The 18568-nt window shown below is 40.0% G+C and overlaps 1 protein-coding gene across 5 annotated transcripts in view; it reads left to right on the top strand.

Annotated features, from left to right (window-relative positions):
* klf12b (Kruppel-like factor 12b) overlaps positions 1-18568 on the top strand; it is a 280995-nt gene that overhangs the window by 249762 nt on the left and 12665 nt on the right. For all 5 annotated transcript variants that reach the window (XM_043691384.1, XM_043691386.1, XM_043691383.1 and 2 more), the window contains one exon: positions 5591-5748. In XM_043691384.1, the coding sequence (XP_043547319.1) occupies positions 5591-5748 (158 nt within the window). The remainder of the gene's footprint in view (positions 1-5590; positions 5749-18568) is intronic.

Here is an 18568-nt window from a genome sequence, read left to right as displayed (position 1 = left end):
CTTCCCAATGGCTCTTTCACTTTGAGGTCTCTGACCAATTCTGGTTCGTTACACAATACCAGATCTAAAATTGCCTTCTCCCTGGTCGGCTCCAGCACCAGCTGCTCTAAGAATCCATCTCTGAGGCACTCCACAAAGTCTCTTTCTTGAGGCCAAATAACATCCTGATTCTCCCAGTCTACCTGCATGTCTCATTGGCGACAGGCCAATTTCAGCTCCTGATTTAACTTACATCCTACATCCAGACTATTGTTTGGGGGCCTGTAGATGAATCCCAAGAGGGTCTTTTTACCCGTAGTATTTCGAAGCTCAATCCACACTGACTCTACATCCCCTGACTCTAGGTCCCCCCGCGCAAGGGACTGAATATCGTCCCTTACCAACAAGGCCACCCCACCCCCTCTGCCCGTCAGTCTGTCCTTATGATAGCACGTGTAGCCTTGAATATTCATTTCCCAGGCCCTGTCCACTTGAAGCCACATCTCAGTTATCCCTACAATATCGTATCTGCCAATTTCCAAAAGAGCCTCAAGCTCATCCATCTTATGTCTAATGCTTCGTGCATTCATGTATAGATTTCAGCCACACAGATGACAAGACTTACCTAATTTAGGCAGAGAATGACAACAAAAAGAAGAACTGAGGGGCAAAGATTTTATCAACATCAAATTGTCCAAATCCCTACTGACATTTAGTCAAGAGGATTTGTAGTTTCATCACCATTTTGCTGAATATTCAATAAGCTCAATTAGATTTTTAAAATAATATTAATATTATCACTACTGGCAATATTCCTTTTGAAAAATAAATATTTCTAAAAATAAAAATTAACAATCCAGAAAAATCTAAGCCTTGTTAAAATCAAAGTTGATGATTGGCGCTCAGGGGACTCTTTTGGGTGCACTCTTGGTGTTCATTTGTTCGACCAAGCCTCTAATTCCCCACTCAGGTATATGTCAGAGATCCCTTGGCATTATTTACAGCAAGAGGACAGCAAACAAGTTCTCCTCAATGTCCTGGTCAATACTTGTCCCTTAACCGTAATTAGAAAAATGAATGATCTCATTGCTGCAGATGAGAGCTTGCTATGAGCAAATTAACTGCCGCAGTACTTCACCATTATAATAATTTCTACAGTTCAAACTGAGAAATCAGCTATAAATTGCTTTGGGATTTTGAGGCCATGAAAGATTCTCTCTCTCTAACTAAACTAATACCACTTTGTTAAGATTAGATTAGATTACTTACAGTGTGGAAACAGGCCCTTCGGCCCAACAAGTCCACACCGACCCGCCGAAGCGCAACCCACCCATACTCCTACATTTACCCCTTATTACCTAACACTAAGGGCAATTTACCATGGCCAATTCACCTAACCTGCACATCTTTGGACTGTGGGAGGAAACCGGAGCACCCGGAGGAAACCCACGCAGACACGGGGAGAACGTGCAAACTCCACACAGTCAGTCGCCTGAGTCGGGAATTGAACCCGGGTCTCTGGTGCTGTGAGGCAGCAGTGCTAACCACTGTGCCACCGTGCCACTTCTTGCCTTCATGGAAAGTTAATTTCCATAGGCTTCTATTTGCCCATTGAATCTGAAATTAAAATGAAGCATAATATAAAAATGAAGAGATGTAACATGCTTCAGGTTGATTTAAATATCCTGTACAACTCTGTAAAAGTATAAGTCCTAAGTTTGGTTTCCATATAAAAAAAGACCATGCTATCACACTACGTGGATGCAGCCTAAGTAAGATTTGTAAAGTAATAAAATTCACACACAAGCAAAATGATATCAATGAAGATTAATTTTGGCAGTTTCTAGAACAGGCAGAGGAGTTGAAAAGGTACTGTCATTTCATAGGTATAAGCAGATGAATTGAGCCCTGAAAGGAATAGACAACAGCATCTAAGTTTGACAGGGTATACCCAAATGACAGTTGACAAGTGTTAAGATGATATTCATTGTTTATGTATTATTTACTCAGAGATGTCTCACTTTTCTCATGAATGCTAGAAATGGCATAAACGCTAGATTACGCTCATTCATCCCTGAGCCCCTAGATAGTAAACAGTCAAGCAAACTGGATCAAAGACACAGTCATTGGAGATGCTCAGAGTGATTGTTACTGAACACCAGCACTGAGTAGCTACATTACCAAGAAGACTCTAAATATTGTAAGTAGTTGTATTTGACCACTTCTGAAAAGAATACTCTTTGTACTCAAATGGTCAATTGACAATACCTTGATGAGGTATGATCTGCAAATGAGATGGGCCTTAAGGTTTCTGTACACTCATTATGAGACCTTCAGCAAACTGAATATGTCTGGTCTGACAGGATGATTTCTCCAGCAATATGCAGGATTGGAGGGTAGCTACAGAATATAATTTAAATATGCAAAATAAATGGCACTTATGACAATGCAAACCTCAGGTATGATTGACATGGGAACTATCTAATTATCTTCATGTAGCCCAGGCTGAGTAGTATGGCAGTGTGCACCTTTTGTTTTGATGGGTCAGTCATTTGTTGGACCAAAACTATTTGCCAGTTTGTGTCCACAGTTTCACAGCTGGCAGAGTATTTTTATTGCAGTTAACTGACAGTGGGATAATTTTTCACATTTGACTGTAATTTGCTCATGCAAACAAACAGGATTCTTCCCAGACACAGCTAGGTGAATCTCCTTTTAATTGCCAATGTTCTACTGAGCCAAGAAAAACATCAATTGCAAAACAATAGAATCAAGTAACATTTGAAGGAGCAATTCACCAATGTAGCTGGGTTTCTATAGGCGAATCCTAACCCTGCAGCTCTCATTGTGCTGTGTAGGGATCAGATTTTGATTTTTTAGCCTCATTGACCCAAAGTTTTCAACTTATGTCATAAGTACTTCAGTTGCCTAAGCCCTAGACTCTGGAAGTCAATCCCTACACACTTCAGTCACATGCTCCACCTTTGAAAGGCTCTTTTCAGAGCTGTGAGCAAACCTTTGGTTGACTGTCTGGATGTTGGCCTATGTGGTTTGATGCCAATTTTTGTTGACCAACCATTGCTGAGAATCACCTTCAGATATTTTACTATGTTGAAGGTACAATATAAATGCAGCTTGTTGCAGTCGTCAGCAGCACCTCATTTATGAATCACTCCACTGTTGGCGAAGAGGAAATGAAAATAGCACATATATTAGAATTGTTGCGCTTCTTCTATCAACAGATTTCATGGTGCAGTCTAAACTGCTGTACCCAGTAATGCTAGCAGCCACTACCAACCACTTCTTTGTGATTTGTATTGTCCTTGTGAAGAAATGTCCACAGATATTCCTTTGCACTCATGTGTGAGTTACCCTTCATTTTCCAGCTCTACAGCATTCCTGACTTGCCAAGGTACAAAACAATAAATTATGTTGAGGGCCCTTATTGCTGCCATTGAGCAATGCTGTGTGATTGCTTATCATAGAATGTTGCAGCATTGTGGGGAGAGAGTGTGACATGCTCACACTGACACACACACACTCACACTAACACACTCACTGACACTCACACTGACACGCACTCTCACTGACACACACTCTCACTGACACTTTACACTCAATGACTCCTCCCTCAATGACTAATCCAACTCCTTTTTTAAAGTTACCATTGAATCTTCTTCCACTGCCTTTACAGGTAATGCATTCGAGATCATCAGCCCTCTGCTTCTTTTTCACAGATCTTAAATCTGTGCCCTGACTACTGATATTCCGTCCAGAAGGAAGAGTTTCTCCTATCTTACTCTGTCACAACTTTCACAGTTTTGAGTGCCTCATTTAAATTTCCACATTTTTGCACAAAGGGGGATAACCTACAATCTCTACCTGAATTAGGTTCCACTTCCCTATGTTTATAATAACATTTCATGTAGCACAGTGGAAGTGTCCCTACCTCTAAGCAAGAAGGCCTCAGTTCAAGTCCCACCCGTTCTACAGGTGTGTCATAATACATTTGGAAAGTTTGATTAAAAATATCTATGATGACACTTCATAGTCCACAGTGATGAGTCAGTCAGCAATGACTGAGTCATTGTAGACCTCCTAGAAGACAGTGCAATTCAGCAAAATGTTCTGCAAACAGTCGCAATGGTACATGCTTTAATACACTGAACCAGACTGATCAATGACATTTTCAAAAAAATCAAAACTGCAAATTCTGATGAAGAGCACAAATAAAGTTCAACAACCTTTGCTCCTCGTCTCTCAAGGAGCGATGAAGGCAAACAATTTTTCAGGTAGCAAATAGAAGCAGAACTTATTATGCACTGTGCAATTTGGTTTGCATTATTCCACATTTAGAAGGCCACTAAATCACTATAGCAGCATGGGCTAAGTCTAACATAACCCCTTGTCTGACATTACATACATCCTGTAAGGGGACCACTAGTAATAGATAAAGAGCAGGATTCCCAGCTAATTTAGATTCTCCCATCCTGTTCCTGGATCATTATGGCTACTCACTTGTATCATTTTAGCTAAATCCAGATAAGGTTGGAAATGGTTACCTACCTGATCTGTATCACAATGGGGCACAATTGTTCAAAATTTATCCCAATTGTTCAAAATTTATCCCAATTGTATGACAGGGCTTCCAAATGACTGCACACTCAGTTGTTTGGAACTGTGGAGGACAGCATAATGACTGATTGGCAGTGGAGAGACTTTCACTCACATTGTGTTGCACATCTCATACAATATGAGAAGATTTAAATCTAGCATTAGATCAGTTAATGATTTTGTAATGGAATACATTTGAATATTCAGATGTATTAAGCACTGCAGTGTTCTGGTTCAAACTGTGTTCAGGGTTTGCAGTAATCCAATGTTGTGCTGAATAAACCAAGGTTATGCAAACTACACTTTACAATCGAGGCTTATCATGTCAGTATGCATGTCAATAAAACAATGACTCAATGTACACTTCAGTGTTTTACCTGTCTTATGAAGGACAATGTCAGTACTGTTCCCATTTGACAGCAATTAATCAAATCCAGTTGTGTCAATATTTTTCATTTGCACTCAGTTATTGGCAGGGCTTATTATAATCCTGTCTTATTTTGGGTATGCATTACTCAAACAGTAAATACAACGCAATGTTTAAATACTTTGGCTAAACTGATTCAATTCTAAAATTGGTTAATCATGTACTAACCAGAATAACTATAGCAGTGCAGGCTTTTCACGAAGGTTCATGCTTCAGTTAGGCTTCTGTAATAATTCACTGAGATTTGGGATTCTGCTAGCCAAGTGGTTTGATGGACATTACCGTGATCTGTGAATCTGAATTAGAGCCCATCAAAAAAACTGATCATTAACGATCAATCTTCAGCACCTCTAAAGAGAATCTAACAATGCTTAAGATATAACAAAAATCTTTGCTGAAATTATTTCCTTTTTAGAGCACAATCTACAACATATTTTCATATCAGAAGTGTTAGTTCTCTGATATTTGTTCAATTCCTATCATGTTATGTTCTTCCCTCATATACACAGGAGGTGAATAACAATCAGTTTAGGCTTGTGTTTATCATATGGTCATTGTGTCCTTTTTCAGTTCGGATTCACCTTTCAGTGTTGAGGGTACAAGACTACAGCGAAGATCTGAGTCCCCTGATTCGAAGAAACGGCGTATACACAGGTGTGATTTTGAGGGCTGCAATAAAGTGTACACAAAAAGCTCTCATTTGAAAGCACATAGGAGGACGCATACAGGTAGGAGGCTACAACAGCTTGCATTGATGCAAGATCTTCAATGTACAATGTTACAAATGTAAATAAATAATGCAACAGAACCAAATTGCGGAGGGAGACATTAAGACAGATGTCCAAAAGTTTTGCTGAACAGATTGGTTTTAAGCCTAGACAGAAAAGAAAGGATTGGCATTAAGAGGTCCACATTGTGGAGTTAATGATGGCTTAGGTTTTATTTTTAGGCAAAGGTGCAATTAGAACACAGAAAATGTCAGTGGCAGAGCATCTAAAGATGAAATAGAAAGCAAAAAGAAAGATCAAACACTTGTATTCATTCATTCATTTGTCAAAGGTAATTAAAAATTAATTTTAATCATGGCCAAGGGTCAAATGGAGGTACGTTTTACAATCAATCATTTTTCTAAGTAACATATAAAATTACAAAATTGATTAAACTGAGCAAAATAATTTGTTAATCATTAAATTAGGTTCAAAGTTTGACAGTCATTGTAGAGTTTATTCCCTTTGCAGGTGAGATATGGCCTATTCTTAAAGGTCATCATTTCACATCTTAATGTTTTCTTGAGTTGACTGGTAGCCCCATGAGATCTGTCTACTGGTAACAAGTAGAAAAACTTGGTGCTTGGCATTAATGCCAAGAAAGAGTGGCAGTGTTGATTACGTCTTTCTTTGAGTGATTTCTGATTATAATTATTTTAAGCATCTGAGTAAAGATAGCAATGAAGATCAAATATTATTCATCAAACAATTTCCTGAACCCTTTCTGTGGCTTTACACTGCTGTTTTGTGATTGTACACAGCCACAAAGACACCAAGCACCCTTTTCATATCCTCAAACATCTCAAAGAACTTTATAACTACTGATATACTTCTGAAGTGCTTATACTGTTGAAGTGTTGTAAAAGGTAGTATAAGACTATAGGACATACCATACAGGTATAGTTGGACAATGTCATGGAGAGGCATGATGATGAGGATATTAAATTGAATGTGTTAATGAGGGTGATGAAAAGCTGCAGTAAGTTGCAATCAGGAAATGTTGTAATTTAAAGAGGATAGAAAATCAGAAGCCAGATGAAGTGGAAGAGAAATTTAATTGGGAAAACGTTAATGATTAGAGTCTGTTAAAAAAGACATAGCAGCAGAGCACTTAGAAAATCATAATGTATTCAAGTAGAGTGATGATAGCTTTACGAAGGGAAAATTTCACACAATATATTTATTAGAACTTTCGGGAAGATAAGAATTAGGATAGCTAAAGGGGAACCAGTAGAAGTAATATGCTTGGATTTATGAAAGGCATCAAAATCAGGTACTCTGCATAAGGCTATTAAGGTAAGAGCCCATGACATTGGGAGTTGTATATTAGCATAGATAAAGTATTGGTGAGCTAATGGAAGTCAGTGTTGGGATTGGAAGGGACATTTAGGGAATAACAACCCTTAAGTAGTGAAGTGCTAGGGTTCAGTGCTCGAGTGATAATTATTTATGATACATATGGGTGACACGGTGGCACAGTGGTTAGCACTGTTGCCTCACAGTGCCAGAGACCCGGGTTCAATTCCCGCCTCAGGCGACTGACTGTGTGGAGTTTGCACGTTCTCCCCGTGTCTGCGTGGGTTTCCTCCAGGTGCTCCGGTTTCCTCCCACAGTCCAAAGATGTGCAGGGTCAGGTGAATTGGCCATACTAAATTGCCCGTAGTGTTAGGTAAGGGGTAAATGTAGGGGTATGGATGGGTTTCGCTTCGGCGTGTTGGTGTGGACTTGTTGGGCCGAAGGGCCTGTTTCCACACTGTAATCTAATCTAATCTAATCTAATATGAATGACTTGGATGAGATAAAATGGGTGTACTATTGCTAAATTGTATAAAAGTGAGTGAAAGATATGTGAGAAAACAGATAAGAGAGTGGTGTTGCATCTCACCTGGCTAGCCCACTGAAAGGCAAGCCCTGCTATTCCAGGAGTCAGACATTAAAGTTTTTACCAAAGTACTCAAAGTCCCCAATTTACCTGTCTGATAGATGCAGGTTAATAGAAAACAGTGACCAGCTTTCTATACTTTGGACTTCTATTTATCACAAATAAATAGATTCTAACCACTGATAAACAACTATGAGCTGTCAACATGTAACCCTACTAGTTGAAATTCTCAGCCCCTTCTAGACTTTCTCTCTCAAGCAAACACACACAAAAAAATTGGGATATGGGTAGGAGGAGTTAAAAAGTACAAAGGAAGCAGATCAATACTGCCACTCCTCAGGATTTGATTCTTTTTGTTTCTCATATCCTGTAGTCTTTTTTTTTTGATTTACGGCTGCTTCACTTCTTCACAGGAGACGCAGAGCAACTGATTCAAAAATTGTGAAGTTTCGGACTTATTGAACAGCTTACAGTAACTCATGAGAAAAAACATCCAGCTTTCTTTTGCTTCAGGTGTTTTACTGGAAGGAGATAGAGACAGAGAGAGAGAAAGAAAGAGAATCTCACATCTCTTCTCCCACAAGAGTTTTGAAGGCTTCTTCCTGTACACATGCACAATTGATCCGCAAATGAAGCAGCATATGGAGAGCTGTTGTCAGCATCCACAGCTTATCACAAATGCACAAACCAATCAGCTACTTGTTACTGGCCAAATTGCAGTTTGTACACATGCCCCAGTGCCATGTTGTCTATTTACACCATTCCCCACTGCTTACAGAACAACAATGTAAGCATGATTTAGCGGTTTGGATCAGAAATTGGCTAGCTGAAAGAAGACAGTGTGGTGGTTGATGGGAAATGTTCATCATGGAGTTCAGATTCTAGTGGTGTACCAAAAGGATCTGTTTTGGGGCCAGTGCTGTTTGTCATTTTTATAAATTACCTTAATGAGGACATAGAAGGGTGGTTTGATAAATTTGTGGATGATACTAAGGTTAGTGGAGTTACAGAAAGTGCTGAAGGATGTTGCAGGTTACAGAGGGACATAGATAAGCTGCAGAGCTGGGCTGAGAGGTGGCAAATGGAGTTTAATGTGGAAAAGAGTGAGGTGATTCACTTTGGAAGGAGCAATAGAAATACAGAGTACTGGGCTAATGGTAAGATTCTTGGTAGTGTAGAAGAGCAGAGAGATCTCAGTGTCCATGTACATAGATCCCTGAAAGTTGCCACCCAGGTTGATAGGGTTCTTAAGAAGGCATATGGTGTGATAGCTTTTATTGGTAGAAAGATTGAGTTTTAGAGAAACAAAGTCATGCTGCAGCTGTACAAAACTGTGGTGCGGCTGCACTTGGAGTATTGCGTACAGTTCTGGTCATCGTGTTATAGGAAGGATGTGTAAGCTTTGGAAAAGGTTCAGAGAAGAATTACTGGATTGTTGCCTGGAATGGAGGGAACATCTTATGAACAAAGGCTGAGGAACTTGAGGCTGTTTTTGTTGGAGACGAGAAGATTGAGAGGCAACTTGATTGAGACATATAAGATAATCAGAGGATTAAATAGGGTGGACAGGGAGAGCCTTTTCCCTCAGATAGTGATGGCTAGCATGAGGGGACATAGCTATAAATTGAGGGGTGATAGATATAGGACAGATGTCAGAGATAGTTTCTTTACTCAGAAAGTAGTAGGGGCGTGGAATGCACTGCCTGCAACAGTAGTAGACTCGCCAAGTTTAAGGGCATTTAAATGGTCATTAGATAAACATGTGGTTGAAAATGGAATAGTGTAGGATAGATAGGCTTCAGATTGGTTCCACAGGTTGGCGCAACATTGAGGGCTGAAGGGCCTGTACTGCGCTATTATGTTCTATGAGTTAAAATAAGTTTCAGTAACTTGCTTCTCACAAGTACAGCAATTCACTCCTCTGTTCTTGGTTGTAAAACAGTACCTTTTCCCAGTTTAGTCCACAATCAAAATAAAGTAAAATTAGAATAGGTGGTCTTTAACATAGTTGGAAAAGCTATGCCCTGATCTTGAAAGACCAGATAATTTTGACTGATGCTGAGCAAAGCACAATAATACATGGCATAGTCAGTCAGAGGAAAATATATTCTGTGACTCAGTGTTCCCACAGTTGACACAGTTTACATTGTATGAGTTACCCATTTTCCCCAACCCAGGAATAATAAGTCCACCAAAGGGCATTTCTGTTCAATTATGTTGTCCTTTCCGACATAATTCTCTTTATATTGGTCTAGCCACTTCAAAAGATCACAGAATTGTATCCACAATTGTGTTTGGTGCCAATCTGATTTGTGCTATCTACTGTAATGACGTTTCAACATCATAGTAGATACAGGGTCTGCCCACAAAACTGACCACAGTCCTCAACCTCCCCTCTTCATCTGAAATTTTTGAGAGTTTTTGAATATCTTTCAGAAGGCTGTAAATATGAAGTGAGATTTTATGGCCACAAGGACATGAATGGACTTTTGTTTTAGATTTATTCACAAACTCATTAATCTGTAAACTTCAATAAGAAAATAGTTTGAAACATAGTTTGTAAAATAATTTCAAAATTAGGTCCAACACAGCTGTGAATTGATACTGTAAATTTCTTTTTTGTGTGATAAACACATTTTTAACTGTGTTCATCAGACTTTAGCAAGTTGGCCTCATGAGAATGGTCATCTCAGGTTTGAAGAGCGTACAGACTTTATGTACCATCCAGTTGGATCTGACATATCGCAGAGATGGGGATGGAATATATTAGGTTCTGAGGGTACTTGATAGACTACATGCTGAAAGGATGTTTGGAAGAGATGAGAACCAGAGAGTGTGGTTCAAAAATAATGGGTGTCCCATTTAATAAGAAATGAGAAATGTTTCTTTCAGAGGGTTGCATGTCTATAAAAATATCTTCCACAGAACAGTCGAGGCAGGCTCATAAAATATTTTTAAGGCACAGAAAGATAGATTCTTGGCTTACATGCTCATAATGTACTGGGTTGGGGTAGGCAGGAACCTGTAGTTGAGGCCATGATCTCAATGAGTGGCAGAGCAGGCTCAAGAGTCCAAAGCACCTGCTGTTGCTATATCTTCTAATCAAATGGGTGGAATCGATGGCAAGGAGTTTCTGGGGAGGATCAAAGTGAGTGGTTTACTTTTGCTTATGCTTAATTGGAGCTGTTGATAGATATCAGGTGAGCAATCTGACAACACAGTGAAGAGATTGTGAGACATTAACTGTGCATTATTGGCATACTTTAAGAACATGACTCCAAAGTATTCAAAATATTTTGGAGTGGCAGGGTGGCTCAGTGGTGAGCACTGCTGCCTCACAGTACCAGGGATCCAGATTTGAAACTTGTCTGTGTGGAGTTTGCACATTCTCCCCTTGTCTGCATGGTTTTCCTCCAGGTACTCCAGTTTCCTCCCACAGACCAAAGATGTGCAGGTTAGGTGATTTAGCCATGGGAGTTCAGCGTTACCGGTTTAGGGTAGGGAGATGCTCTTTGGAGGTTTGGTGTGGACTAATGGCCTGTTTCCACACTGTCAGGATTCTATGATTTCTATGAAAATAAGTCACGAAGGAGGCCAAGATTTGCTTGAAGGTTTGCTGGAGATAATAGTGTTGGGGTAGGAAGAAAACTACAATTGGAAATGTAAGAACACTATGGGAGATGGGCAATGACCTTGTGTTGGATAACTTAAGAAAGATTTTGGAGGAGAATTATATGGTTGTTTTAAAGGACTGCAGAATGAAGAGGGCCTGTGCACCATGGTAACAGTCACAATGATTATTGTTCGGGATTTTGCTTAAGACAGTTTCACTGTTGTGGCAACCTGGTTAGGGAGATTCAAGTGTGAGATTGCCAGGAAAGATGGCAATCTTCTTGGGAGGCAATTAAAAAAAACAATGAACCAGTCAGAGGAAAGGAAAAAGCTTTTCATGCTTATACCTAATCAAATTTATTGCGAGAAGTTAAATTATGTGGGTACACAACAAATTAGCATATGCATGAACATTGATTCACTTCATCTGTTCCAGAACAACAGAAGCAGTGAATTGTAACTCTTCCGCTTCTTTTGAAAATGGGCAGATAATGAGAAATTAACTCAGAGTACCGATTAATCACTGCAGTATATAGTGATATACTGTGGGAAACATGGAGTATTAATCAGGCTGCATGTCTCTTTGATAACCAAGCTTCCCAAAACAAGGTTTAAAATAATACTCTTCCAACTGGAATAGAAACATATCTGGATGACTTTTTGTTGTGTCAGGCCAGACATTAATGAAATCCAGAGATGTGATCAATTTGTTTTATATTACAAGACTAGCATTCTCATTAAGATGATGCTTAAACTGAAGACTAAATCTCTTCTTATTTCAAGCACTTGGAATGAGCAGTGGGATATGGCATGACCTCATGCTATTTTAGCCCCTATCATATAGAACAGTAAAGCTCCCTCAAGTCTGTTGTCATAGAGGGCTGTTGGAACTTCTGAATCCCACTTCACCAAGGACCCCTGCATAGTTAGAGGAGAAATTCATCTCATCAATTTAACCTGGAATTAAATCTGGATCCCAGAGGTGGGAGACTTAGATTGCACACAGTGTGTCACCTTGCTTGAAGATATAAAGAACTTTAAACTGCACTGATGCACAAAGCAAGATGTGATTTCATTAAATTTGGTAGCTGCTTCTTAGGACTGAGAATGCAATCACTTCTTTTTATGAAGACTATTTAAATTAGTTCATAACATTATGCTGTGTCTGCTCTGCGAATCCAAGTAAAGGAAAGGAATTCTTCATTACAGCAGCCATAGCTTCCACTTCATGTTTCCTAATACCTTGAGCAATTGAAAGGACAGAAAAGAAAATTAGTGAAATATGGAATTCCTTATAAATTGATTGCGGATGACCCCATTTATCCATCACAATTTCTTCTTCAACATCCTCAATTCCCATTTATTATGTGTAGATTTGACAGCAAAATAGATAGCATTTATATAGAACTTTTTAATGTAATGAAATATCCAATTGCACATTGAAGGAGCATTGCAAAATAAAGAATGACACCGAGCCATGTAAGATGATGTTAGGTCAAAAGATCAAATACTTAATCAAGTAACAAGAGGCCTAAGGAGAGTCAGAGGGTTGTAGGGAGAAGAACTCCAGAGCTTGTGGCCTAGACAATTGAAGGCATGACCACCAATGGAGGAACAATTATCCTTGGCGAGGCCCAAGAGACCAGAATGAGAGGAGTGCAGAGATAGCTCAGGAGGGTATGGAGTTGAAGGAGATTATAAATGGGGAAGATCAAGGTTGTGGACAGATTTGAAATCAAGGCTGAGAATTTTAAGGTGAAGGTGGTGCTTGAACAGGAGCTACTGTGGGTCAGCGAGCGCAAGAGTGATAAGAGAATAAGACTCACTGCAAGTTAGGAGCAAAGCTTTGGATCACCACTTACTAGGCACATAGTTGCTATACTTTCTTGTAAGACTGTTGGTACTGCACAGGTGTAAAAACAATGACTGCAGATGCTGGAAACAAGCATATTGTACTCTGTGCTACTTTCTCCCCACCCCCACCCTCCTCTCATTTATCTCTCCACCCTTCAGACACTCTGCCTGTATTCCTGATGAAGGGCTTTTGCCCGAAACGTCAGATTTCCTGCTCCTCGGATGCTGCCTGAACTGCTGTGCTTTTCCAGCACCACTCTAATCCAGATGTTGGTACTGCACTTCAACACTGAAAATGAAGTGCTCTGAGATTAGTGAGAGACTTATGAAACAAATGGATTTCTCGTTGTGACATACAATAATGACATAATTGAGGAACAATAGATGGCTCTGCTGTTTTAGCACAGGCTAAGCAGGGTTGAGACCATCGCCTTATAAAATTATTATGTTCTTCAGAAATAAGCAAAAAGTATACAAAACTCTTTCGATTTACAGTTAAGAGCAAATTAGTGAAGGAGATAATTGTGCATTCTACTAAAAGCCTCAAAATGTGAATTTGCTTTCAAACTTGATTGAAAAATGATCTGCTTTAAAAGCTAAACTTCCTCAAAGCCTTGTTGATATTTAGATAGATCTACTTAACATCAACCCTAAAATTGTTTCATTTTACTTCAGGTGAATATCAGTTACCTTGGACTGCGCTGTCTACGTAGAAAAATAACACGTAAAGGCTTGACTATGAATTCTCTTTCGTGTACATTAAGAGTCAGAAACAATGACACCATTAACTGTTAAGATAAGCCTGTGCACAAATTAGATTAGATTCCCTACAGTGAGGAAACAGGCCCTTCGGCCCAACAAGCCCACACCGACCCTCCGAAGAGCAACCCACCCAGACCCATTCCCCTACATTTATTCCTGCACCTAACACTACAGGCAATTTAACATGGCCAGTTCACCAACCTGCACATCTTTGGACTGTGGGAGGAAACTGGAGCACCTGGAGGAAACTCACGCAGACACGGGGAGAATTGTACTGCATGCCTGTAACAGTAAATGGTTAGAGATAACAGGAGATATTCTTTATGCCTTTATCATTTAATTTGAAGGCATAATACCTGCAGATGCTCGAGGTCTGTAATAAAACCAAACTACTGGAAACTCTCAGCAGATCTGGCAACACCTATGGAGAGACAAACCCAGTCAACACTTCGAGTTAGATCTGACTCTTTGGAGCATAGCATTTAGGACTTGTTTAAAAAAATCTACAGACCTCATTAAATTTAAACAGCCCAGTAACAAACCTGCCTGCTACAAACTATCAGATTGCATGAATGATCAGGCAGTAAAACCGTTCTTGAGTAGGAACAGGTCTTTTAAATTAGATTACTTACAGTATGGAAACAGGCCCTTCGGCCCAACAAGTCCACACCACCCCGCCGAAGCGCAACCCACCCATTCCCCTACATTTACCCCTTATCTGACACTACGGGCAATTTAGCATGGCCAATTCACCTGACCTGCACATCTTTGGACTGTGGGAGGAAACCGGAGCACCCGGAGGAAACCCACGCAGACACGGGGAGAACGTGCAAACTCCACACAGTCAGTTGCCTGAGGCGGGAATTAAACCCGGGTCTCTGGCGCTGTGAGGCAGCAGTGCTAACCACTGTGCCACCGTGCCGCCCACAAATTCTGATTCAATCATTCAGCTATAGTGAGTTGGGCATCCTCAGTAACCTCGAGGATGATTGAGTGAAGGAGTGCAGGAAACGCAGAACTAAATTGGCATTGTATGCCTGTTGTTAGGAAGGGGAATGATCAATGTGTCATATCACTTGAAACTATCTAGTGACTCCTGAAGTCTCTGCTCCACCAGTGGTTACAATCATCAGCCACTCAAGAAGTAGCTTTTTGGAAGTAAAAGACAAGCAGCAAGCCATGGAAATTCATACCTCAGCCTGAATCATGAACTTCAGGAATTAAAAAATAAGGAAGAGACATCAGTGAATGAATTATGAATTATTTCATACACGAAAACATCTTTTCAATTTTGCTATTCCTGAGAGAAATGTGGCATTCCATGACTATATCACTGTCACTGCTATGGCTTCTACACATGGTTGGTTTCAGCATGAGGGAAGAATTTTGGATGCAGAGACCGGTATTGCCAATCCTCCTGGATTTCTCTGAAGTTTACTGCTGTTCAAGATTAATCTCAAGGTGGCTGCTGCAAAAAAGCCAAGAGAACAGTGAAGGGCATTCTAAAGAGTGTTTTTACTTTCAACCTTCTTGGAGCATTTTTGTTGCTTAGATGTGAAAATATTGGGCACTGTTTGGCTGACAAGTCAAAAATGATCCAATTACATAATGAGGAATCTGTTTCTTTCCAGTTTCTAATTGTACAGTTCTCTGAAGGAACGACTCATTTAGCCACATGGCAGCTGACTATTGGTGGTCTTTTGAAGGCTGGGTAGTGGGAAGAGAGAGAGATCATATGTTTCAGAGAGTAGATTTGAACAAAGTTGGAAACACCACAGGACTTAAAACTGGAATGTGACCAAGGTGCCACCACCTCCGAAACACGCAAACCCAAATCTTACACCTGGTGATAGATTGAAATCAAACTCATAGATTTTGCTTTTGTAATGAATACGTATTTTAAAAGCAAAGACTTGATAAGAATTATCGTTAAATCATTTCCTAGAATTGGAAAATATGCCCGTCTTGCATATTTTTAGCAAAATTTCACTTGGATAAATTGTCATACAGACTTCACACGGGGAAGCTATGATTGGTCTGAAAATAATTCTTTTTTGCCTTTGGGTGGAATAATTCTGATTGACAAGGTTCAAGCAATTTTCCTCTACTGTCTGTTTGTCAGGTTTTAATTAAGTTGATGCAGTTTCCTTATTGTGGACTTCTTGATCTGACTGTGCCACATTCTTCCTGAATCCCTGAACTTCAGACACAGTCACACATTGCAAAAGGTTTCCTCACATTGCCCCTCCCCTTGTTATCCCCACCTTCTTTGCCAACAAACCAAATATGACAAAGAATGTTTCATTTACTGATTAACTCTCACAGCACTAATGTTTCCAGGAATCATTAGCATTTCAAATGTGTATTTTGCCAGATTAATTTGGAAGAGTTAACATTAATATATATGCAAATTTATTGCTAGCTCACTCAAAGGCTATTTAGTTTGATCACTTAATTTTCGTTCACCCTCTCGGCAAGGATTATGGTACTATGAGTCACAGTAGTAAGGTCTGTTGAGTTTACAGTAAATAGATTATTGAAAGTTAAAAATCACACAACACCAGGTTATAGTTCAACAGGTTTATTTGGAAGCACTAGCTTTTGGAGCACTGCTCCTTCACCAGGTAATTGTGGTGCAGAACCGTAAGACGCAGAATTTATAGCAAAAGATTACAGTGTCATGCAACTGAAATGATGTATTGAACAAACCTAGATTGTTGTTAAGTTTTCATCTTTTAGAATGGGTTGCAGGTTTGGTTCATTAATGTGTAAATCCCAGAATTTAAGTCACATTCTCAAGATAATTTAAGGTTTGATCAAAAAAGGTAACGTCTCAGCTCAGACAATGCACTAAAGGTTTGGGGTTAGAGTCTGTCTGTATTCTAATCTTGAGTCAGGCTGGCTCTGTTTCCAAAGTGGAATTTACAAAATATTACATGGATTGACTGCCTGCAGATTGTACATTTTTTGAGCAAAATAGAATGTATCTGCAAATATAATTCTGCAAATACAAATTCACCCCATAGACTTATATGTGTGTGTGTGTGTATATGCAGGAGAGAGTGACTGAGTTGTGCATGTGAGTATGTGTGTGTGAATGCACATAAGAGAGTGTGTGTTCATGTGTGTGTAAGCTTGGTAAATTGTGTGTATGTGTATGATGGGGTATAAGCCTGTGAGAGGATGCATGTGTGCGTGTGGAGGGTGTATGTGCGTGTGTATGAGAGAGAGCCTGCATGAATGTGTGTACAGTGTAGTGGGGTTCACCTGTAGTGTGACATGAACCCAAGGTTCCGGTTGAGGCCATCCTCATGGGTACCAAACTTGGCTATCAGCTTCTGCTCAAAGCCACTTTGCATTGTTGCCTGTCCTGAAGTCCAGCTTGGAGTATTGTCACCTGAAGGTCTGAGGCCGGATGTCCCTGACCGTTGAAGTTTGCCCCAACTGGGAGGGAACACCCCTGCCTGGTGATTGTTGTACGGTGTCCATTCATCCATTGTCACTGCATCTGCTTGGTCTCACCAATATACCATGTCAGGGCATCCTTGCCTGCAGCGTATGAGATAGACAACATTGACTGAGTCACAAGAGTACCTGTCATGTACATGTGAGTAGTGTCCTCATGGTTAATGGTGGTATCCGTGTCAACACTCTGACACGTCTTGCAGTGGTTGCCATGACAGGGCTGTACAGTGTTGTGGTTGATATTATCCTGAAGACTGGGCAGTTTGCATCGAACCCACTCACTCACTCACACAGACATATTCTCTCTCTCTCTCTCTCTCTCAATTGCAACATTTAAGAGGCATTTGGATGGGTAAATGAATAGGAAGGGTTTGGAGGGCTATGGGCCTGGTGTTGGCAGGTGGGACTAGATTGGGTTGGGATATCTGGTCGGCATGGATGGGTTGGACCGAAGGGTCTGTTTCCATGCTGTACATCTCTATGACTCTCTCTCTCTCACTCTCTCTCTCTCTCTCTCCCCCTCCTGCATGCGCACACACATAAAAGTCTATGGGGTGAATTTGTATTTGCAGAATTTTATTTGCAGATGCATTCTATTTTGCTCAAAAGGTGCACAACCTGCAGGCACAGTCAATCCATTTAGTATTTTATAAATTCATCTTGGGTAATAGAACCAGTCTGACTCAAGTTTGGTATACAGACAGACTCTAACCTCACACCTTTAATGCATTGTCTGAGCTGACATGTCACTTTTTTTATAAAACCTTAAGTTATCTCGAGAATGTGACTTAAAAGAAGTTCTGGGATTTACATACTAATGAACTGAAACCTGTAACCCATTCTAAGAGATGAAAGACTTATCAACAATCTAGGTTTGTTCAATATATCATTTCAGTTGCATGATACTGTAACCTTTTGCTATAAATTCTGTGTCTTATGGTCCTGCTCCACAACTACCTGATGAAGGAGCAGCGCTTCGAAAGCTAGTGCTTCCAAATAAACCTGTTGGACTATAACCTCGTGTTGTGTGATTTTTAACTTTGTCCACCCCAGTCCATATCATAGATTATTGAAATCTCTATTTTGTGTTCAGACTTCTTTGCACTATCTTAGTGTAGGAGCTGTAGGAGCATCCTTTAGTAAGAACTGAGCCCACAGTCTTTTAGCTGAACGTAAAGATTCAAACAGTAATACCTGGTAGTCAGA

This window comes from Chiloscyllium plagiosum, chromosome 6, assembly GCF_004010195.1.
Source record: "Chiloscyllium plagiosum isolate BGI_BamShark_2017 chromosome 6, ASM401019v2, whole genome shotgun sequence".
In the NCBI taxonomy this organism is placed as follows: Eukaryota; Metazoa; Chordata; class Chondrichthyes; order Orectolobiformes; family Hemiscylliidae; genus Chiloscyllium; species Chiloscyllium plagiosum.
The sequence above is the reverse complement of the archived record's forward strand: the minus strand, read 5'-3'. Positions and strand labels throughout refer to the sequence as shown.